This window comes from Rhinolophus sinicus, linkage group LG12 (genome assembly GCF_036562045.2).
Source record: "Rhinolophus sinicus isolate RSC01 linkage group LG12, ASM3656204v1, whole genome shotgun sequence".
Lineage (NCBI taxonomy): Eukaryota > Metazoa > Chordata > Mammalia > Chiroptera > Rhinolophidae > Rhinolophus > Rhinolophus sinicus.
The window spans coordinates 36,750,329-36,768,851 of NC_133761.1; the positions used below are offsets into that span (position 1 = coordinate 36,750,329).

Here is an 18,523-nt window from a genome sequence, read left to right on the forward strand (position 1 = left end):
CTTGAGTTCGGTAACAAACAGATCAATGGAATAGAATAGAGAGCCCAGAAATAAACCCTCGCTTATATAATCAATCCATGACACAGGAGGCAAGAATAGACAATGGGATAAAGACAGTCTTTTCAATAACTGGTATTGGGAAAACTAGATAGACACATACAAAAAAAGTGAAATCTTACACCATATAAAAAAATAAACTCAAAATGAATTAAAGAGGGGCTGGGCCGGTGGCTCGGGCAGTTAGAGCTCCATGCTCCTAACTCTGAAGGCTGCCGGTTCGATTCCCACATGTGCCAGTGGACTCTCAACCACAAGGTTGCCAGTTCGATTCCTCGACTCCCGCAAGGGATGGTGGGCAGTGCCCCCTGCAACTAAGATTGAACACAGCACCTTGAGCTTTGCTGCCGCTGAGCTCCCGGATGGCTCAGTTGGTTGGAGCGCGTCCTCTCAACCACAAGGTTGCAGGTTCGACTCCCACAAGGGATGGTGGGCTGTGCCCCCTGCAACTAGCAACGGCAACTAGACCTGGAACTGAGCTGTGCCCTCCACAACTAAGACTGAAAGGACAACAACTTGAAGCTGAACGGCACCCTCCACAACTAAGACTGAAAGGACAACAACCTGTCTTGGAAAAAAGTCCTGGAAGTACACACTGTTCCCCAATAAAGTCCTGTTCCCCTTCCCCAATAAAATTTAAAAAAAAATGAATTAAAGACATAAATATAAGGCCTGAAACCATAAAACCCCTTGAAGAAAACATAGGCAGTACACTCTCTGACATTGTTCTTAGAATATCTTTTTGGATATGTCTCCTTGGACAAGATAAACAAACAGACAAAAAAATGAGACTACATCAAACTAAAATTTTTTGTAAAGCAAAGGAAACCAACAACAAAACGAAGACAACCGAGAGACAAATGATACATCTGATAGGGAGTTAACAACCAATATACATAAAGAACTCATACAACTTAACACCAAAAAACCCGAAACAATCTGATTAAAAAATGGGCAGAAGGCTTCCAGTCAAGATGGCGGAGGAGGTAAACACTGTGCTAGCCGCCTCGCATGATCACATCAAAATTACAACTAAACTACAAAACAACCATCATTGAGAATTGTCTGATTATGTCTCACTGAACAGAAGTCCTACAACTAAGGACATATGGAAGAATCCATGTTGAGACTAGTGGGAGGGGTGAAGATGAGGAATGGGCTGGTCCCACATGCATGTGTAGCAGTTAAAAACTGGAAGGGATATCTCAGCTGCAGCAGTCCCCCTGAGGAGCATGGGGTCACAGCCTCACCCCAGGCTTCCCAGCCCAGAATTTCTGTGCCAGGAAAACAAGTCCCCACAACTTCCGGCTGTGAAAACCAGCAGAGACTGTGGCTGAGTGAGATGGAGGGCTACTGTGTCCTAGGCATTCCTATTAAAGGGCCTGCATATAGACTTACTCATTGACCGTCTCACTAGCTCTGAGCTCCAACACTGAGGCAGTAGCTCAAAAGGCGCCAGGGACAAATGAGAAATTGAAATGTCTGGTTTTAGGGCTAGGGCTGGAGGGGCAGCTTTCTCCCAGATAGAATTGCTGGCAAAAGCCATTGTTCTTTTGTTGAGCCATCCCCAACCTGGCCTGCACATGCAGGCAGCCCCATTCTCGTGATTCGGAGATCCCACTCCACCCAAATTGCTGACTCACTCAAGCCACTTCCAGTGGCTTTTCCATACAAGCGGCATGTCTTGGCTCATGCTGCAGACTTTCCTAAAACCTCTTGAAGGCTCACAAACCCCAAACAAACAGCATCTGGCTTTGGCATGCCCCATGTCTTGCTAAGCAGCCAGAAGCCTGGCGCTACCAGCAGCTGGCCTCATTTCACAGTTTAGCCTCTTCCAGGCGCCTCCAAGCCCAGCACAAGTGGCAACCACCTGCACATTACTTGGTAGCTCATATCAAGTGGTCCTCGGCAGGGCAAGACAGCGGCTGCCCTTGGCCTGCACCAGAGCCCCTGCTCCAAGAGGCCCTAAAACCAACACACCCAATGGTCTGCTTCAGAGAACACCGAAGTACCATCCAACTACCTCCACAAACAACACACCCAAAGGCTGACATGGCTGGCACCATAGCCCTGTTAAAGTGAATCCTGCTCCGTAGGGTCAGCCCCTGCATAACAATTCATCTACAGTCCTCGCAACCAATCAGCCTGAGGGGCAATCAGTCAAATTGACGCCAACAGTAATCAAGATTCAACTACAACAGAAGGGCACACACAACCCACACAAGGATACACCTGGAGCGCCCAGCTCAGGTGACCAGGAAAACTGCGCCACTGGGCCCCACAGGACACCTACTACATAAGGCCATTCTAACAAGACCAGGAAATACAGCAGATTTACCTATTACATAGAAATACACACAGAGAGGCAGCCAAAATGGGGAAACAAAGAAACACGTCCCAAATAAAAGAACAGAACAAACCCTCAAAAAAGAACTAAACAAAATGGAGACAATCTACCAGATGCAGATGTCAAAACACTGGTTATCAGAATGTCAAAGAAAAACGAAACATAAAAATGGAGCTAGAAAACACAAAAAAGAACTAGTCAGAAAAGAAGAGCACAATAACTAAAATGAGGAATACATTAGAGGGAATCAAAAGTAGATTAGATAAAGCAGAGGATCCAATCAGCAATTTGGAAGATAAAGCAGCAGAAAACACCCAATCAGAACAACAAGAAAAAAGAATCCAATAAAATGAGGATAGTTTAAGGGGCCTCTGGGACAACATCAAGTGTACAAACATTTGCATCTAGGGGTACCAGAAGGAGAAGAGAGAGCAAGGAATTGAAAACCTATTTGAAGAAATAATGATGGAAAACCTCCCTAGCCTGGCGAAGGAAACAGACATAGAAGTCCACGAAGCACAGTCCCAAACAAGGTGAACCCATACAGGCCCATAGTAGGACACATCATAATTAAAATGCCAAACGTTAAAGACAAAGAATCTTAAAAGCAAAGAGAAAAGCTGTTAGCTACCTGCAAGGGAGCTCCCATAAGACTGTCAGCTGATTTCTCAACAAAAACTTTGCAGGCCACAAGAGATTGGCAGGAAATATTCAAAGTGATGAAAAAGCAAGGACCTATTATACTAAGATTACTCTATTTAGCAAAGCTATCATTTAGAATCGAAAGACAGATAAAGAGCTTCTCAAACAAGGAAAAGCTAAAGGAGCTCATCACCATGAAACCAATATTACAAGAAATGTTAAAGGGACTTCTTTAAGAAGAAGAAAAAAGAAAAAGAACAAAAATATAAATAAAATACCAAAAACTACAAATCTATCAACAATTACTTTCAATGTAAATGGATTAAATGCTCTAATCAAAAGACACAGGGTGGCTGAATGGATAAGAAAACAAGACCCTTACATATGCTGCCTACAAGATACTCACTTTAGATAAAAAGACACACACAGACTAAAAGTAAAGGGAAAAAGATATTTCATGATAATGAAAACAGGAAAAAAAAGCTGTGCAAGCAATATTTATACCAGATAAAGTAGACTTTAAAACACAGACTGTAACAAGAAACAAAGAAGGACCCAGTAATTCCACTTCTGGGTATGTATCCAAAGAAAACAAAAATATTAATTCGAAAAGATAAATGCACGCTACTTTCACTGCATCATTACTAGTAATAGCCAAGATACAGAAGCAGCGTAGATGTCCATCAATAGATAAATGGATAAAGAAGATATGGGATGTACACAATAGAATATTATTCAGCAATAAAAAAGAATGAAATCATGCCATTTGCGACAACATAGACATACAGGATATTATGCTTAGTGAAGTAAGTCAGACAGAGAAAGACAAATACCATATTATTTCACTTATATGTGGAACCTAAAAAAAAAAAAAATGAATAAACAAAACAAAACAGAAACAGACAATAGATATAGAGAACTAGCTGATGGTTGCCAAAAGGGAAGAACGGGAGGATGGGAATAAAAATATCTACAATATTTTAAAATCAAACTTGTTTATTTTCATGTATATTTATCAATACAAAAACAAAAGATATCAGAGCAGTTTCCCCAAAGTTTGATCAAAGAAGATATATTCTTAAAATATAAATGGGTATTACCTAAAAAGAGTTTAGTTAAATAAGTTGTGTAAAAGGCTGGATTAAAGAAAGTTAAATGGGCTTACTGCAAGACTTTTCCGAGTTTCACTATACATTATGCACTATCAATCTCCAAGAGGATGTCTTTCCCAGATGTATTTGATCAGTGGATCTTTTTTCTCATTTATAGTTTATTAATCTAAATAAATTTACTTAAAATGATTTTTTATTAATGGAAACAGATTTGTTTCTTTCTAAGATTTCAAAGATGTAAACCCTTAATCAGTGTTTCCCAAATTTAATGTGTGTATGAATCTCCTAGAGATCTTATTAAAATGTAGATTGTGATTATCAAGTAGGGCCTAAGAATCTGCAATTCTGAAACAGCTCCCAGATGACGCCAATACTCCTGGGTCATACACAATGCTTTGAAAAACAAGGTTCTTGATGAATGCCTTCTAAATTTTCAGTCTTCAGGTTGTTCTCAATTCTGCCTACGTAATGGAGTCACTTAGAAATATTTTGAGCAATACTGCTCCCAGAACTCCTTCCACCCCCACCTACGAATCTGAGGGAGGTCATTTTTTTTTAAAGCTCCCCAGATCATTCTATTATACATCCAATATTGAGTACTAATAGTTAATCTGCATAACGTTTCTAACTCTTTTGCTGTGACATTCAGATATGTTTTCCTAAGACTTGCACTATCAACAACAAAGATGTTTTGTACGCCATATTGAGTAACATTTTGTAATAATTTTTTGTTATCAATGCCATTAGATTCTAATTTATCTATACTTAAATCTAATTGATGACCCTTAGTATGTTTTGAGTATTTTCGCTAAAAGTTAATATAACGGTAAATTTATTACCATATAACAAAGGTTTAAAATAAAAATAATGTCATTTATGTACAAAGCAGCTCAAAATGTTATTAAATGCATAAAAGTCAAAATATCAACTTTTTATTTTTTGTGGATTTTTGACACATTTAAAAAAAAACTTGAAATCAATTAATGTAGTGAAAGAGCTAAGGAGATAAATATATGCTATGGTAACAGCTTTTGTCAAACCAATATATTCAGTTAAATGTTTTGGTGGTGCTAGGTAAATCAATGGCTTAAAAACATTTAGTCAGATTGACTACCTGCGTAAAAATCAGAACAATAACAAAATAGTTTGGGTTAAAACAAAACAAAAAAACACACAAAACCCTTAGAGTCAAGTGGTAACACCATGTATTATAGGTATATCTGATTATGAAGATAAGTTAAAAATAACTTATCAAAGGCCAAATGAATTATGAATATAATCACAGTGACTAAAAAATCTGGAATATATATGATTTAAAACCAAATATTAAACATACTAATATGAGGCAACATCTGAATAAATACTGTATGCCTGTTATTTTTCAATACCCCCAAAACATTCTAATCATGTAATCTAAACATTAGTATATTTTGATGCTGAAATTTACAGATCGTTTCTGAAATGTTTAACTGCCAAAGCCTTAACTAAAAAGCTGACTAAACTCGATACCACTTCACCATCATCAAAAGTCCCTGATAAATTAACTGCATGAAGGATAGCACCCTCATAGTTGCTATTTTATGGCCTTGAAATACAGTCTATTCAAATTTTCAATGTTGATACTGTGACTGTGTTCTCAAAACAACTTCTATACTATTTTGTTTCTAAAGGGTTGTATATAAGAAAGCACTTGTCATATTTATCACACATCTACTTTGGCTCCTGGGGAAGCACATAAATTAGTATTAAATACTAAACAACTTTCATACACTCAAAAGTTTTTCTTCTTACCTGCCTGTTGGAAAACCAGAATTTCCGTTCATGGTATGCTGACAAATAGAGAGCATACATCATACCACTAGTAACTGCTGCAAGACAGCCAATGAAAATCTTTGCAAAGCGCTGCAATAATACATCTGAAAAAGCGTATTAAAAGTAATCAAATGTAGATGATATTTATATTTATGCACTTTAAAAAAGAAAAAGTAATCAAAAGGTAGTATAGACCGTTGATATGTGATGAAAATGGCATTCTAATGCTGTGATCTTCCTCTCCCAAACTTATAATCCTAGTCTGATCATGAGAAAAACAGTAAATTCCAATAGAAGGGCATCCTACAGTATACCTAACCAGTATTCTTCAAAACTGTCAAGGACATCAAAACCAAGAAAGCCTGAGAAACTGTCACAGCCAAGAGGAGCCTAAGGAGACATGACAACTAAATGTAATGTATTCTGCATGGGATCCTAGAAAAGGACAATAGGTAAAAACTAAAGAAATCTGAATAACATATGGACTTTAGTTTAAAATAATATATCAATATTGGTTCATTAATAGTAACGAATGTACCATACTAATATGTTAATAATAGGGAAAACTCTGCATGGGGGGTAGATGGAAACTCTACTACCTGTTCAATTCTTATATAAATCAAAAATGTTTTAAAAATTAAAGTCTATTAATTTTAAAAAGGAATCAATGGAATGTACTATGAAAATCTAAAGAAAAAAATACAGGTCCATTCAGAATTATTACTTATATTTTTTCTTAAAAGGAATCTTTTTCTTTATTGAGGAGTAATTCACATACTACTATAAACTACAGCCATTTAAAGTGTACAATTCAATGACTTTTGATGATTATGTACTTAAAACATCATGTACAACTGTTATATAATATGTAACTGCCTCTTGATGAAATAACAAAAATATTTGGATTTTCTATACACAGGATGATTTAGTCCTGCTATAACTATAATTTTAAGTATAATAATAAGCACAGGCCTAAGGGCCCAAACCCCAGTGTTCTGGTACTGAATGACTATAAGTTTGTAAAAATCAATTTATTAGTTTAGCTAAATTAAAATTTGAGCTATTTTCAAGACATTTCATAAATACTAGTTTGCATAGCATACTAGAAGCATTAGATTAGTTATATATCACTAAATTAATATGAATTATATTCAAAGTGCTTGATGAACACTGGCCAATAAATCGAATATTAGTGTAAGTATGACACAACTGTTTTAAACTTACTGTTTCCAATAGTATGTGTAAAACACTTGGCCTGGCACACAGTAAGAGCTCAGTTAAAAAAAAATTTAAAAAATAGAATACAAAAACTTATCTATGGTGGCAATTTGGCAAAAGTGCTTCAAAGTTTCTAAACGTGGATTTTTTTCCTGCCTTTTTTTTTTTTTCTATTAAGCCTTAGACATTGGCAAATTAATCCTAATTATCAGAGGCTGTTATAAAAAATACAGTCAACCAAATCTTATACAGATAGTACCTGACTTACAGTGTTTCTACTTACAATTTCTCAACTTTATAACGGTGCCAAGTGATATGCAGTAGAAGCCGTACTTCAGATTTTGAATTTTGATCTTTTCCCTGGCTAGCAATATATGGTATGAAACTCTTTTGTGATGCTGGGCAGCAGTAGAGACCCACAGTTCCCAGTCAGGCACATGAGCACAGGGGTAAAGTGATACTCTACAGGGCAGTTTAAATGCATTTTCGACTTATGATATTTTCAACTTACTATGGGTTTATCGGGATGTAACCTCCATGTAAGTTGAAGAGCATCTGTATATAAATGCCTTGCCTTAAGACTAAATATTTTGTTTCTGAAAGTTTTTTCTAGAGTGAAAATGGAAACAAGCTATCAGTGTTTGACAGAAGTATATATATTTTAGAAAAAATAAAGAGCTCTGGGCTCTGAAAATTATCATTTCTTGAAAAGGATCTGACTTCAGATTATGTTAGTCATAAACCAGCCTAATCAGATAACTTCTGTGTGCTCATCCCTTCATTTGTAAAATGCTGATCATGTACAACAAAAGAAAAAAAAAAGAACACTACATAAATGTCAATATCAATAATATAAGGGCATAGTTAAGTAATATTTAAAGCACGAGAAAAAGCTAATGACATGCTAAGAAAAGAAATGTAGAATTCAATTTCACAAAAAGTATTTTAAAGAAAGTACATTGAAAAAAATATAATACTTGCCAAAAATTTAAGAGTGGTTAAATCTGGAATTATGCATACGTTTTATTTTTATTATACTTTTCTCTATTTCCCATATTTTCTATCCTGAAAATATATTTTTATGAGGTTAATATACTGTTTCATAGTAGTTATATCTGACTTAATTATATTTCTTATACTGTATTTTCCTAAATGTTTTAAATGACCACTCTATTAGTCAGCTTTGCTGTGATAAAAAGGTGACCCCAAACTATCAGTGGCTTATAAAACAAAGGTTTATTTCTCACTCATTTTACTTGTGGGTTTCAGGTCAGCGGTAACTCTCTACTCAATTCCAGACTTCAAATTAGTTGCAGCTCTTCTCCTTATATCTTCTTCAGAGTTCCAGACTGGGAGCAATGCTTACTTGGTACATGTTCTCATGACAAGAAAAAAGAGGAAAACAGGCAGAATCATACAGTGCCTCTTACAGCTTCTGGTCAGCTAGCATACTGCTATTTCCACTCACATTCCACTGACCCAGGCAAGCCACAATAATAAGCCTGACAATGGGGTAGAGAAGTATACTCCGTTTCAGCAAGGCACTCCAAATCACACAGCAATGGGAAGGAATGTATAATCAATCCACTTTTAAAGAAGGGAGCAAACATTTGGGAATAATAAAAGGGTCCACCAGGGTCTGCCCCATTAATCACAAATAGTCACTTCCCTCCCAAAGGCAAAACACTCATTCCTCCTCAAGAAAGACACCCTAAGAATAGCTTCCCCGCCTGCTTCCTGCATGTAGAAAGTTAGGGACTCAAACATCATTTTAAGATCTCAATAACTGTGTCCTTTTTAATCTACGTTGGCAGTTCTTTTGATTGTACATCTCTCTCAAAAGATTAGCTAGCAATTCTCCTAGGTATTTACCTACAAGGCATAAAAAGAGATGACCACAAAAAGATTTGTACAAGTATGTTCATAGCAGCCTTATTCATAAAAGGTAAATACTGGAAACTACTCAAACGTCCAACAAGAAGGGATAAACAATTATAGCGACACGAATGAATCTCAAAATCATTATATAGGTTAATTTACTAAGTGAAAGAATCCAGATACAAAGGCATACATGTTGTATGAGTCCACTTATATGAAATTCTAGAAATGCAGTTAATCAATATTGAAAAATATCAGAAGAGTGGTTGTCTTGGGGCATAGAGAGGAAATCTACTGAAAAGAGATACGAAGGAACTTTCTGGGATAATGGAAATGTTCTTTAACTTGTTTCAGCTGTATTCAAGTGTCAAAACTCATTTAGCACCTAAGATTCTATCATTTTATTGTATGCTAATTATACTTTAATTTTAAAAAATTCAATCACTCATTTTTGCAAAGAAAAGAACAATTTTGTTGGCTTTTTACTTATTTGATTCCAGTCAGCTTCATATCCCAATAACTATACCCACATTTCTTTTTCTACATATGCCTCCCTTAGAGATTTAATTACATGTATTTTGAACTTATCAAGCTTTTGTGGGACAAGTGTTGTCTTTGATCTTTTCCCCTGAGTGCTCTGTCCAATTAAAAGAACTTACTAGGAACTACCTTAATCTATTTATACACTTTAGTAAGTGACAGCCATGCCCTTGATTTGGTCATCTTAATCAACTTTTGTTACTCAAAGTATTTCTCAATTTTATTTTTTTACTGGTTGAAAAAGACAAAGTTCTAACTTCAACACTACACGTCCCAGAAATTTTGCATTCTCTATTTTCCTCTTCATTCCTGCTTGCAAATTGGCCAATTCTGTTCTAAATTCATCTTTTCTATAATTAACTGCAGCTGATAACCAAGGCACTCTAGTATCACTCTGTTTTGCAATCTTGTTACCTAAAATAATAAAAAATTAGTATTAAAATTGCAACTATTCATAGGAAAGTTTTATAAAATGTTTTGTCACTGTATAATATGGATTATTTTCCCAGCTTCCAAAGTTTTCTTGCTGCCAGACCATGAATTAGATCTGTAGATAACCTATTGCGTTTATTTTATTTGAGCAAATATATGTAAAGGAGCCCTCAACTCTGTATGGGCAGGGAGCAATTTGAGAAAGCTGTTCAGCTCCTAAGGATGGCCTATTCTCCAAAGCCATCTTCAGATACAGTTCAGGAGGATGATAGAAAAGGAAGGACCTACAGAGGGTGGACCCAAGGACCACAGAGAACAATGAACTGGGAAGCTTCTCCCAAGGAAAACAATTGGGGCCTAATCAAGAAACATTCCCTACCCCAGGGTAAGGAGACCTCATATTTACCTACTAGGATTTCAGAATTGCTATAGACAGTGGCTATGTATGTTTCTCACTCTTCCTCTTTCTGAATGAAAGCTTTTGGTTATCCTGTCCCTGTCCAATGTATAATGTGAAAAGGGGCATGTGCAGAAAAGAATGAACATAGCAGGCCTGCAACTACTTTGCTAAGAAATGCCTTGCAAGGTAGGCTATTGGCTGACATTTGGAACCTTGGATTTCAATAGGATTCCCACCATTTCTTAACTGATAAAAATGGTTTACTTTGCCTAACTTGTTTGTACAAACAATGTGGTTCGTGCTACTGCTTTCCTCCTGGGAGTCTACAATTTTGGTATGTGGTAGGCAGAGATTATGTGATCAGCTGCCAATAAAAACCCAGAGCAGAGTGGCTAATGAGCTTCCCTGGTAGACAAAATTACAAACATCACAACTTGATGCTGAAAGAAGCAAGCATGTCGTGTGTGACTCAATTTGGAGAGGACTCCTGGAAGCTTGTGCCTAGTTTCTTGTAGACTTCAGCCCATAAGCCTTTGCTGAATTTGTTTTGTATTGTTCACTGTAATAAATCATGGCTGTGATAATAAATCACAGCTGTGAATACATGACTGTATTCTGACACCTGTGAGCCCTCTTAGCTAATTTCAGAACATAGAGGTGGTCTTAGGGACACGGACACAGGGCAGATAACTTGTCTTTTTACTTTACACGTCTCTGGATCATGAGTCATAGCTGACCAGATACAGATAATAAGACCTTGGGCTTCAAGACTGATGCCATGACTAGATAAAACTTTCTTCCCTGGTGTAGGGGAGGTAACAAATATATTTTGTCTGTAGAAGAGAAGAAAATATTTATGATAAAAAAGACAGAATAGGGTAGACTGTTATTGTTATCCCCAACTATTTTGTCCTTTCCTATAAAAAGATTACCTATCCCTGACCACTACCATGTCACTTGCAATGTTTTCCCCATTGTCACCCGTCGTCAGAATATACTTCTCCATCTCATTGTTTAATTTTATGACTTGATTGGGCTAATAGACTATGAGTACAAGTGACAATATACCAGTTCAACAGAAACTTTCACAGGAACTGCAAAACTCTGACTGCTCTCTTGTTCCTTTCCTCTGCCACAAGAAAAACATGTCCTAAATAGGGGCTATTTCTTTGTGACACATAAAGCTACATCAGCCAACCTGTGGCCACACATGTAATTTTCATCAGAAATAAATGTTTGTTGTAAATGAGTGAGATTTAGGGGTTGTCCTACAGCAAAACCTAATGAAAGCTGGCTGATATCACTGTATCTTAACCACAGAATATGTTTATACATTTAACACATTAATATAAAATAGACTACATAGCATAACTATCTTTGTAGTAACACAAAAATTCCAAAACTACCTAACTTACGTTTTGGGGCTCTTTCAGGAACTGCAGTGTCATCAATTTTCTTTTCTTTGGCAGATTCCTTATATTCTGAAGACTTTGGCTTTTTTCTTTGGCGCAGTTCTATAGCTGCTCCTTAAAATATTTGAAAAGTTATTGCAACATGTATCAAATTATTCTGTCTATATCCCGAAAGATTAACTTTTATTACACTAAGGCAAAAGTCACACAAAGACTATTATTTTCGTAATTATTTTAGTACTCCCCACAAAACTGTCTTTCCTATAACCAAAAACACAATATAGGTTCTGCCTCCAAACTGTGCTTGTGCTTTCAGAATCCTATTGATAAACCAATGAGCTCTTCTCCTAAGATGATGCTATTTTCAAAATATCCCAAAATAAACTCTTTTCCAGAATGACTGGGGAACAAAGTGTTATGCAATAAATTAGCTTATTATTTTAGTTACCTGAGAGCATCACATGCATAATTTTTGAATCAAAATATAATAAAATACATTGGTAAAACTGTACTTCATTGATCCGGAAAGTTCCACAGAATTTCACAGTACTTTCACTGCAGAATTTCATTATCATTCAACAGTCATAGATTTAGGTATTAGAAAATAGGGTGAACCTATAAATATTTGGGAAGATCTCAGAAATTTCCCAATATTAGACTATCAATTCTTTATATATTCAAGAAAAAAATGTAATGCAGAAAGTACTTTTAAACCAGTAAACTAGCTTCCAAATTAAGCAGGGATTGACTAAATTCAATTTAACTACTTTCCTTCCCTAGAATTAACTGTCTTACGGGGTAGGCTTTGCTGTTGTGTAGGTACAAAGTCGTGTCAAGTTTTTAAGGTGTACAATAATTTATCTCCTCCTCATAGAAGTAGAGGAGTTTTTCTTTTCTCTTAGTGATGATTTAAGGCTATGAAATAAGAGCCTTAAGGGAGGAAGCAAAAAAGGAGAAATGAATCAGCTACTGCTGCTGATCAGATGGATTGTTTCCTAGCTTTACTACAAAAAATGAATAAATGTATCTAAAAAAAGCTTCAAAGCGAAGTCATGTTTATCAAAATATCTTTAAACAATGGCACAGAGAGAAAAACATACTGTACATTTAGTGGGTTCAGTCTGACTAGTCTAATTTTTTAACCATTTCTATACTATTATTTATTGCGTAGTCATGGTAAGTAGTGAAGCCACTGAATACATTAGAAAATGACGTTATCATTATAAAAGTCATACCGTGAATTTTGGATTTTTTTGCATACAAATCTGGGTCAACTAACATTATTACATTCCTTTTTCATGATGCCCTTTTAACTTTCCCCTTCTATGGGTTAAAGCAAAACTTAGAAGAAGCCAACAAGAATAAAGATTTATGTAAAGCTAAATAAAGTCTTCAGATGAAAGTTATTATTTTTAATTTTATTAAAAAAGAATACAAGAGGGCTGGCCCGGTGGCTCAAGTGGTTAGAGAGCCATGCTCCTCACACCGAGGTTGCTGGTTTGATTCCCACATGGGTCAATGAGCTTCACCCTCTACAGCTAAGATTGTGAACAATGGCTCTCCCTGGAGCTGGGCTGCCATGAGCAGCCGGAGGTTGGCGTGAGCTCCCCGGGGCTGCTGAGTGCTGCCGCGGGCTACTGTGTGCCACCATGAGCAGATGGTGGCCAGCGTGAGTGACTGGCAGCCAGTGTGAGTGGCCAGCAGCCAGCGTGAGTTGCCATGGGCTGCCATAAGCTGCTGTAGGCCGCCATGGGCTGCTGTGAGTGGCCATGGGTGGCCGGCGGCCAGTGTGAGTGGCCTGCAGCCATCGTGAGTGGCCAGCAGCCATTGTGAGCGGCCAGCAGACGGCGGGAATGCTATGAGCTGCAGACCAATGACTGGCGACCGACTGCCTCAGCCGGGGGGGAGCACAAGGCTCATAATACCAGCATGAGCCAGGGAGCTGTGTCCTACACAACTAGACTGAGAAACAACGCTTGAACCGGATTGGAGGGTTGGGTGAGTGGTGGAAGAAGGGGGAAAGGAAAAAAAAAAAAGCATAACAAGGAAAAAATATAACTATGAGTTTACTTAGTAGTTACACATGCATGTTAAACACATTAATAGTATTGGGGTTTTTTTTTAAAGAAATTTAATTGGATAATTTCAGAAAGCACGTTAACAAATACTGGGGATGCCAAAAAAATGTATACACATTTTAAGAGACTTTAACACTTTGGTCATCATTGCTCAAGCTGTAAGTGGTTCGCCATAATCACAAATGTCTAGACCCTGATGATAACCACTTTGAGCACCTCTTGTAATTGCAGAAGTCAAACGTATTCATCTGATGACTTGTATTCATCTTTTGTTATCGGTATATATCAATAGTTTTTTCTTCTTAAAATGTGTATACAATTTTTTTGGCACCCTCTGTGTATTGAGGTAGTTAACAAATGTATATGACCAATAGGTTAGGTAAGGCTTTTTATTAGACAGAGTCTAAAAGCATACATTTAAGATAAAGATAAATTTGGAAGGGGGCCAGCCCGGTGGCTCAGGCGGTTGGAGCTCCGTGCTCCTAACTCCGAAGGCTACCGGTTCGATTCCCACATGGGACAGTGGGCTCTCAACCACAAGGTTGCCGGTTTGACTCCTTGACTCCCACAAGGGATGGTGGGCTGTGCCCCCTGCAACTAACAACAGCAAGTGGACCTGGAGCTGAACTGCGCCCTCTACAACTAAGATTGAAAGGACAACAACTTGACTTGGAAAAAATCCTTACTGTTCCCCAATAAAGTCCTGTTCCCCTTTCCCAATAAAACCTTTAAAAAATGCAAAAATAAATAAATAAATAAATTTGGAAGGGGGTATTCACACAAAAAGTGTTCTTTACAAAAAGCTATCATTTTCCTTTTTATAAAAAAATTCTTTGGGGTGGCCGGTTAGCTTAGTTGTTTAGAGCGTGGTGCTCATAACACCAAGGTTGCCAGTTCGATCCCCTCATGGGCCACTGTGAGCTGTGCCATCCACAACTAGATTGAAACAACTACTTGACTTGGAGCTGATGGGTCCTGGAAAAACACACTTAAATAAACAAACAAACAAACAAATAAATAAAATTCTTTATAAAATGATTCACTTCACAGGGACTTAATAAAGTGTTCACTGTGCACATAAATGGGTGTTATAAAAGTACAATATATACAAAACTTTTGCAGTTTCTCAAATAATTTATGAAGCATACAAATCTTAACAGTCATCTCTCAAGAATCTATATTAGCAATGATAAAGATCATACAAATAAATATTCTATAAAAGATCTATAATACTGTATTTTCTTAAGTCTAAGATGCCATACATTTAAAAATACTATTTAATAACAGTTTTTCAAGGGGGGAAAAAATTACCATATTAAATACATGCACCGATTTTAAGACATGTCAATTTCAGTAGCATAAAATTGTGGGAGCGAAAAGTACAACATGGAAAATACAGCATTCATTTTAGCCAATTTCTTCAACCTTGTCCCTAAAACTGATTTTTTGACTGTCACCAAGTAACAAATCTGATTGGGTGCAAATTTCACCTCATTTCCTTTATATTGATCTTATAACTTCAAAATTGATAAACAAAGCCAAGAATCTCTAGATGGCTAAGTAGCAAAGGCCAAAGTAGTGGACAAACTAGATTATTAATTCTGATAGGAAAGCTCGAGGATAGAATTCAAGTTTCGTTTCATTATTTTACACTTTTAGCATTGCAAAGAAAAAGTCAAACTAAATGAAAATGATAACATAGCTACAAAAACAACCTGATATTTCTGGCCCGGTGACCTTCTTCATGAGATAGTATGGCTACCAGTAGGCTTGCAAATGTCCATCCAGACTCTACATAGCAATTTCCAAGTGAAGTGTTATTACTACTTTATTCAAGGTTGTCACTTTGCTCTAACATTTCTTTCAGGAAGCATAAATATAAAAACCCTGACCCTCTATAGCATCAAGAAAGACATTTTTTGAAAGATGAGATTCCTAAAGAGTAGTTACTTAGAGAAAAAGTGAGATAATGAAGAGGATCCAGGTGAGCATGAATGATAAGTAAAAATGGATATATAGAACATGTGGATACAAGTAAATTAGACTAGTCTAATTGTAATACAGTGAATACAAGATAATATGTGTCTTGAGAAAAAAGTATCGAGTGCCAAATAAATGTAAAACACTCAGAAAAATGCCTGGCACGCAGACATGCTTGCTATAAGTATCATTACTAGCATTATTATAATAAAAGAGAATTTTTTTACTCATTCATTGTTGGCTATTATATCCCAGCACCTACCACAGTAGGCACCCAAATATTTATGGAATTTAAAAACATGTTGAATGAAATTATATTTTAAATAACTGCAATCCATTATTTGTCTTATATAAAATGTACTTAATTACTTTGGAATATCTGTAATTCTACAACCAAAAATCATTTTTCATTTTATATTACATAAGTAAATTTCACAAAATAGTGTGGTCTTTTTAATTGGTTCTACATCATCTCTATTTAATTAGCTGTAACTATAATCTCCTAAAACAATTTCTCATTTTGGATGATGTATAACATTAAAGACTTCAGTACCATAGTATTAACTTTTTCATGCTTTAACTTAAGCATGAAAATGCTCATGGAAACATACAAACTAGCTTATCAGCCTACCCTCATAGATTTACAATTAGAAAAGGAAAAAACTATCAAAAAATATTTTAAATAATATACTGCAACCAAGATAAAACAAAGGCAATAAATGGAATTACATTCTTCCTTAAAAACTATAGTTTTGTTTTTGAAGCTGTTTTTAGGTTGAATGTCTTAAATTTAATCAGTTTTAACACTCTGAAAACTCAAGGAAAAGAAGACAAAGATGAAGCCAGTGAGCATAAGGGCAGGAAAGCAAGTCAGAGAACAGCAAACACTTCTTCAATTAATTTTTTAAAAATAGCTTTCCACTGAATTCTTGATACTCCGTCCTTGCACTTAGTTCACTGACTTAAATCTAAACAGATCACATTCACAACTCCCCTCAATAGGGTAAAAAGTCATATTTTCCACCAAAATGAAAACTGCTCGGTCAAGTGACACCATCATATGTATCTGCTCCTGAAATTAGTACAGGTATCATGAAGTTATTATGCCATGAATATTTCCAGTCGTAGCTGTTACTAGCTAAGTTCCTCCCAACTCCCCATTTTTCTCTCATACCTATCATTTTCTATTACTAAATACTGCTGAAAGAATTAATTTTCTTGGCATTGGCCCTGCGGAGGTACGGAAAGCTTTCTCCAGCCCACCCACCCTCAAAGCACTCCTGGCCTCCTAATACTCCACTACTACTTACAGTCCTTCGCCCTATCTTCCTCTACCATTTGAGTGAACTTGGCCTTCTTTTCTGCTTGTTCATCCCTTCCCAAATCACCTTACTACGTTTATCCCAAATCCCTGCCTCTTTTTGTACCCTTGGCATACGTCTCCTCTCAGCTGGTAACTTTGCATTTGTCAGTATCCATGGCCCTCTTAAGAGCGCACTCAACGAAGGTCATCTGGTTAAACAACTATCTCTTTCAAATATGCAATCAGTACCTAAACCTGCATCTTCTAAATCAAGCTTTATCCGTCACCACATGAATTATCTGCTCACAACCCTTCCTCTCAACCACTCCCCCACAGCTTTTGCTCTTCCTACCCCATTCCTAACTTTAAGCTCCACCTTTGTTCCCAATTCTGCGGACAAAACTTCCGGCCATTCACTCGGCTCATTCTGAATTTCTTCACAAACATCCCCATACTGGCCAGTTCTTTAACGCCTGCTCGCCCCACGCGGCCGCCCGGGTCCAGGCCTCCGGGGCCCTCGCGCCACGCCACTCTTTCCCGAGACGCCGGGAGACAGTTGGCGAGCTGGACCCCGGGCCGTTACCTTCTTCCTCCGCCATCGTTTCCGCGAAGGCCGGGGTCACCCCTGTGACTCCCGAGCGGCCGGGAGTCTCCCGCCCTCAGCGCCGCGGAAGCCTTCGACCGCCAAAGGCCCGTTCCTGGTCGCCGCACCCCCACTTCCTGACCCGCCCCCCTCCGGTGTCGCCGCCAACCGCGTCCCTTCAGGCGGCCCCGGAACCAGAGAGCGGAGAGTGGCGGAAGAATTTGGGTGGTGCTCCTGGGCCTGCGCCGGCAGGAAGGTGACTCGACGCCAGGGCGACGCTCGCAGCCAGCGCTCCAGGTCAGGCTCCTCCGGGGAGAAGGAGGCTGGTGGCCCCGTGACAGCACCTCCTCTCTCGCTGTCCTTACCAAAAGGTGCCGAGCCCGAGCATGTTTTTACCGCGACTTTTGTGGTTCGATTTATGGAGTTAGAGAATACCATCAGCTGTATCTTCCAGATCCAGCCCCCATCCCCGCCCCATTTTACGGAAAGAAAACTGAGGTCCAGAGGAGTGTGAATCATAAATCTGGACAAAGCCAGAACTGAAACCCAGGCCTAGGGTCTCCTGTCAGGGCCTGCATTCTCGGGGATTTCAGAGTTCGGCAGAACACTACGCGCTTGGGTTTAGTAGCCTCTTGACCATTACAAGAAAGAAGCTTATACTTGAAGCTTAGTGTTTTTAACCACCCAAACTGGTTAAACAAATACATTTGCATTTCATGATTTTATTTT

The 18,523-nt window shown here is 37.7% G+C and overlaps 1 protein-coding gene across 12 annotated transcripts in view; it reads right to left on the reverse strand.

The window, feature by feature from the left end:
- Nucleotides 1-17,978, reverse strand: part of DPY19L4 (dpy-19 like 4) — a 73,740-nt gene extending 55,762 nt beyond the window's left edge. For 7 of the 12 annotated variants that reach the window (XM_074316902.1, XM_019713359.2, XM_019713358.2 and 4 more), the window contains exons 1-3: nucleotides 17,588-17,726; nucleotides 11,854-11,964; nucleotides 5,950-6,074 (exon numbers count right to left, since the gene is read on the reverse strand). In XM_074316902.1, coding sequence (XP_074173003.1) covers nucleotides 5,950-6,074; nucleotides 11,854-11,964; nucleotides 17,588-17,624 — 273 coding nt within the window. In that variant the 5' untranslated portion in view covers nucleotides 17,625-17,726. The other 5 variants (XM_019713357.2, XM_019713361.2, XM_074316899.1 and 2 more) reach the window with 5 other exon arrangements.
- Nucleotides 17,979-18,523: the final 545 nt, after the last annotated feature.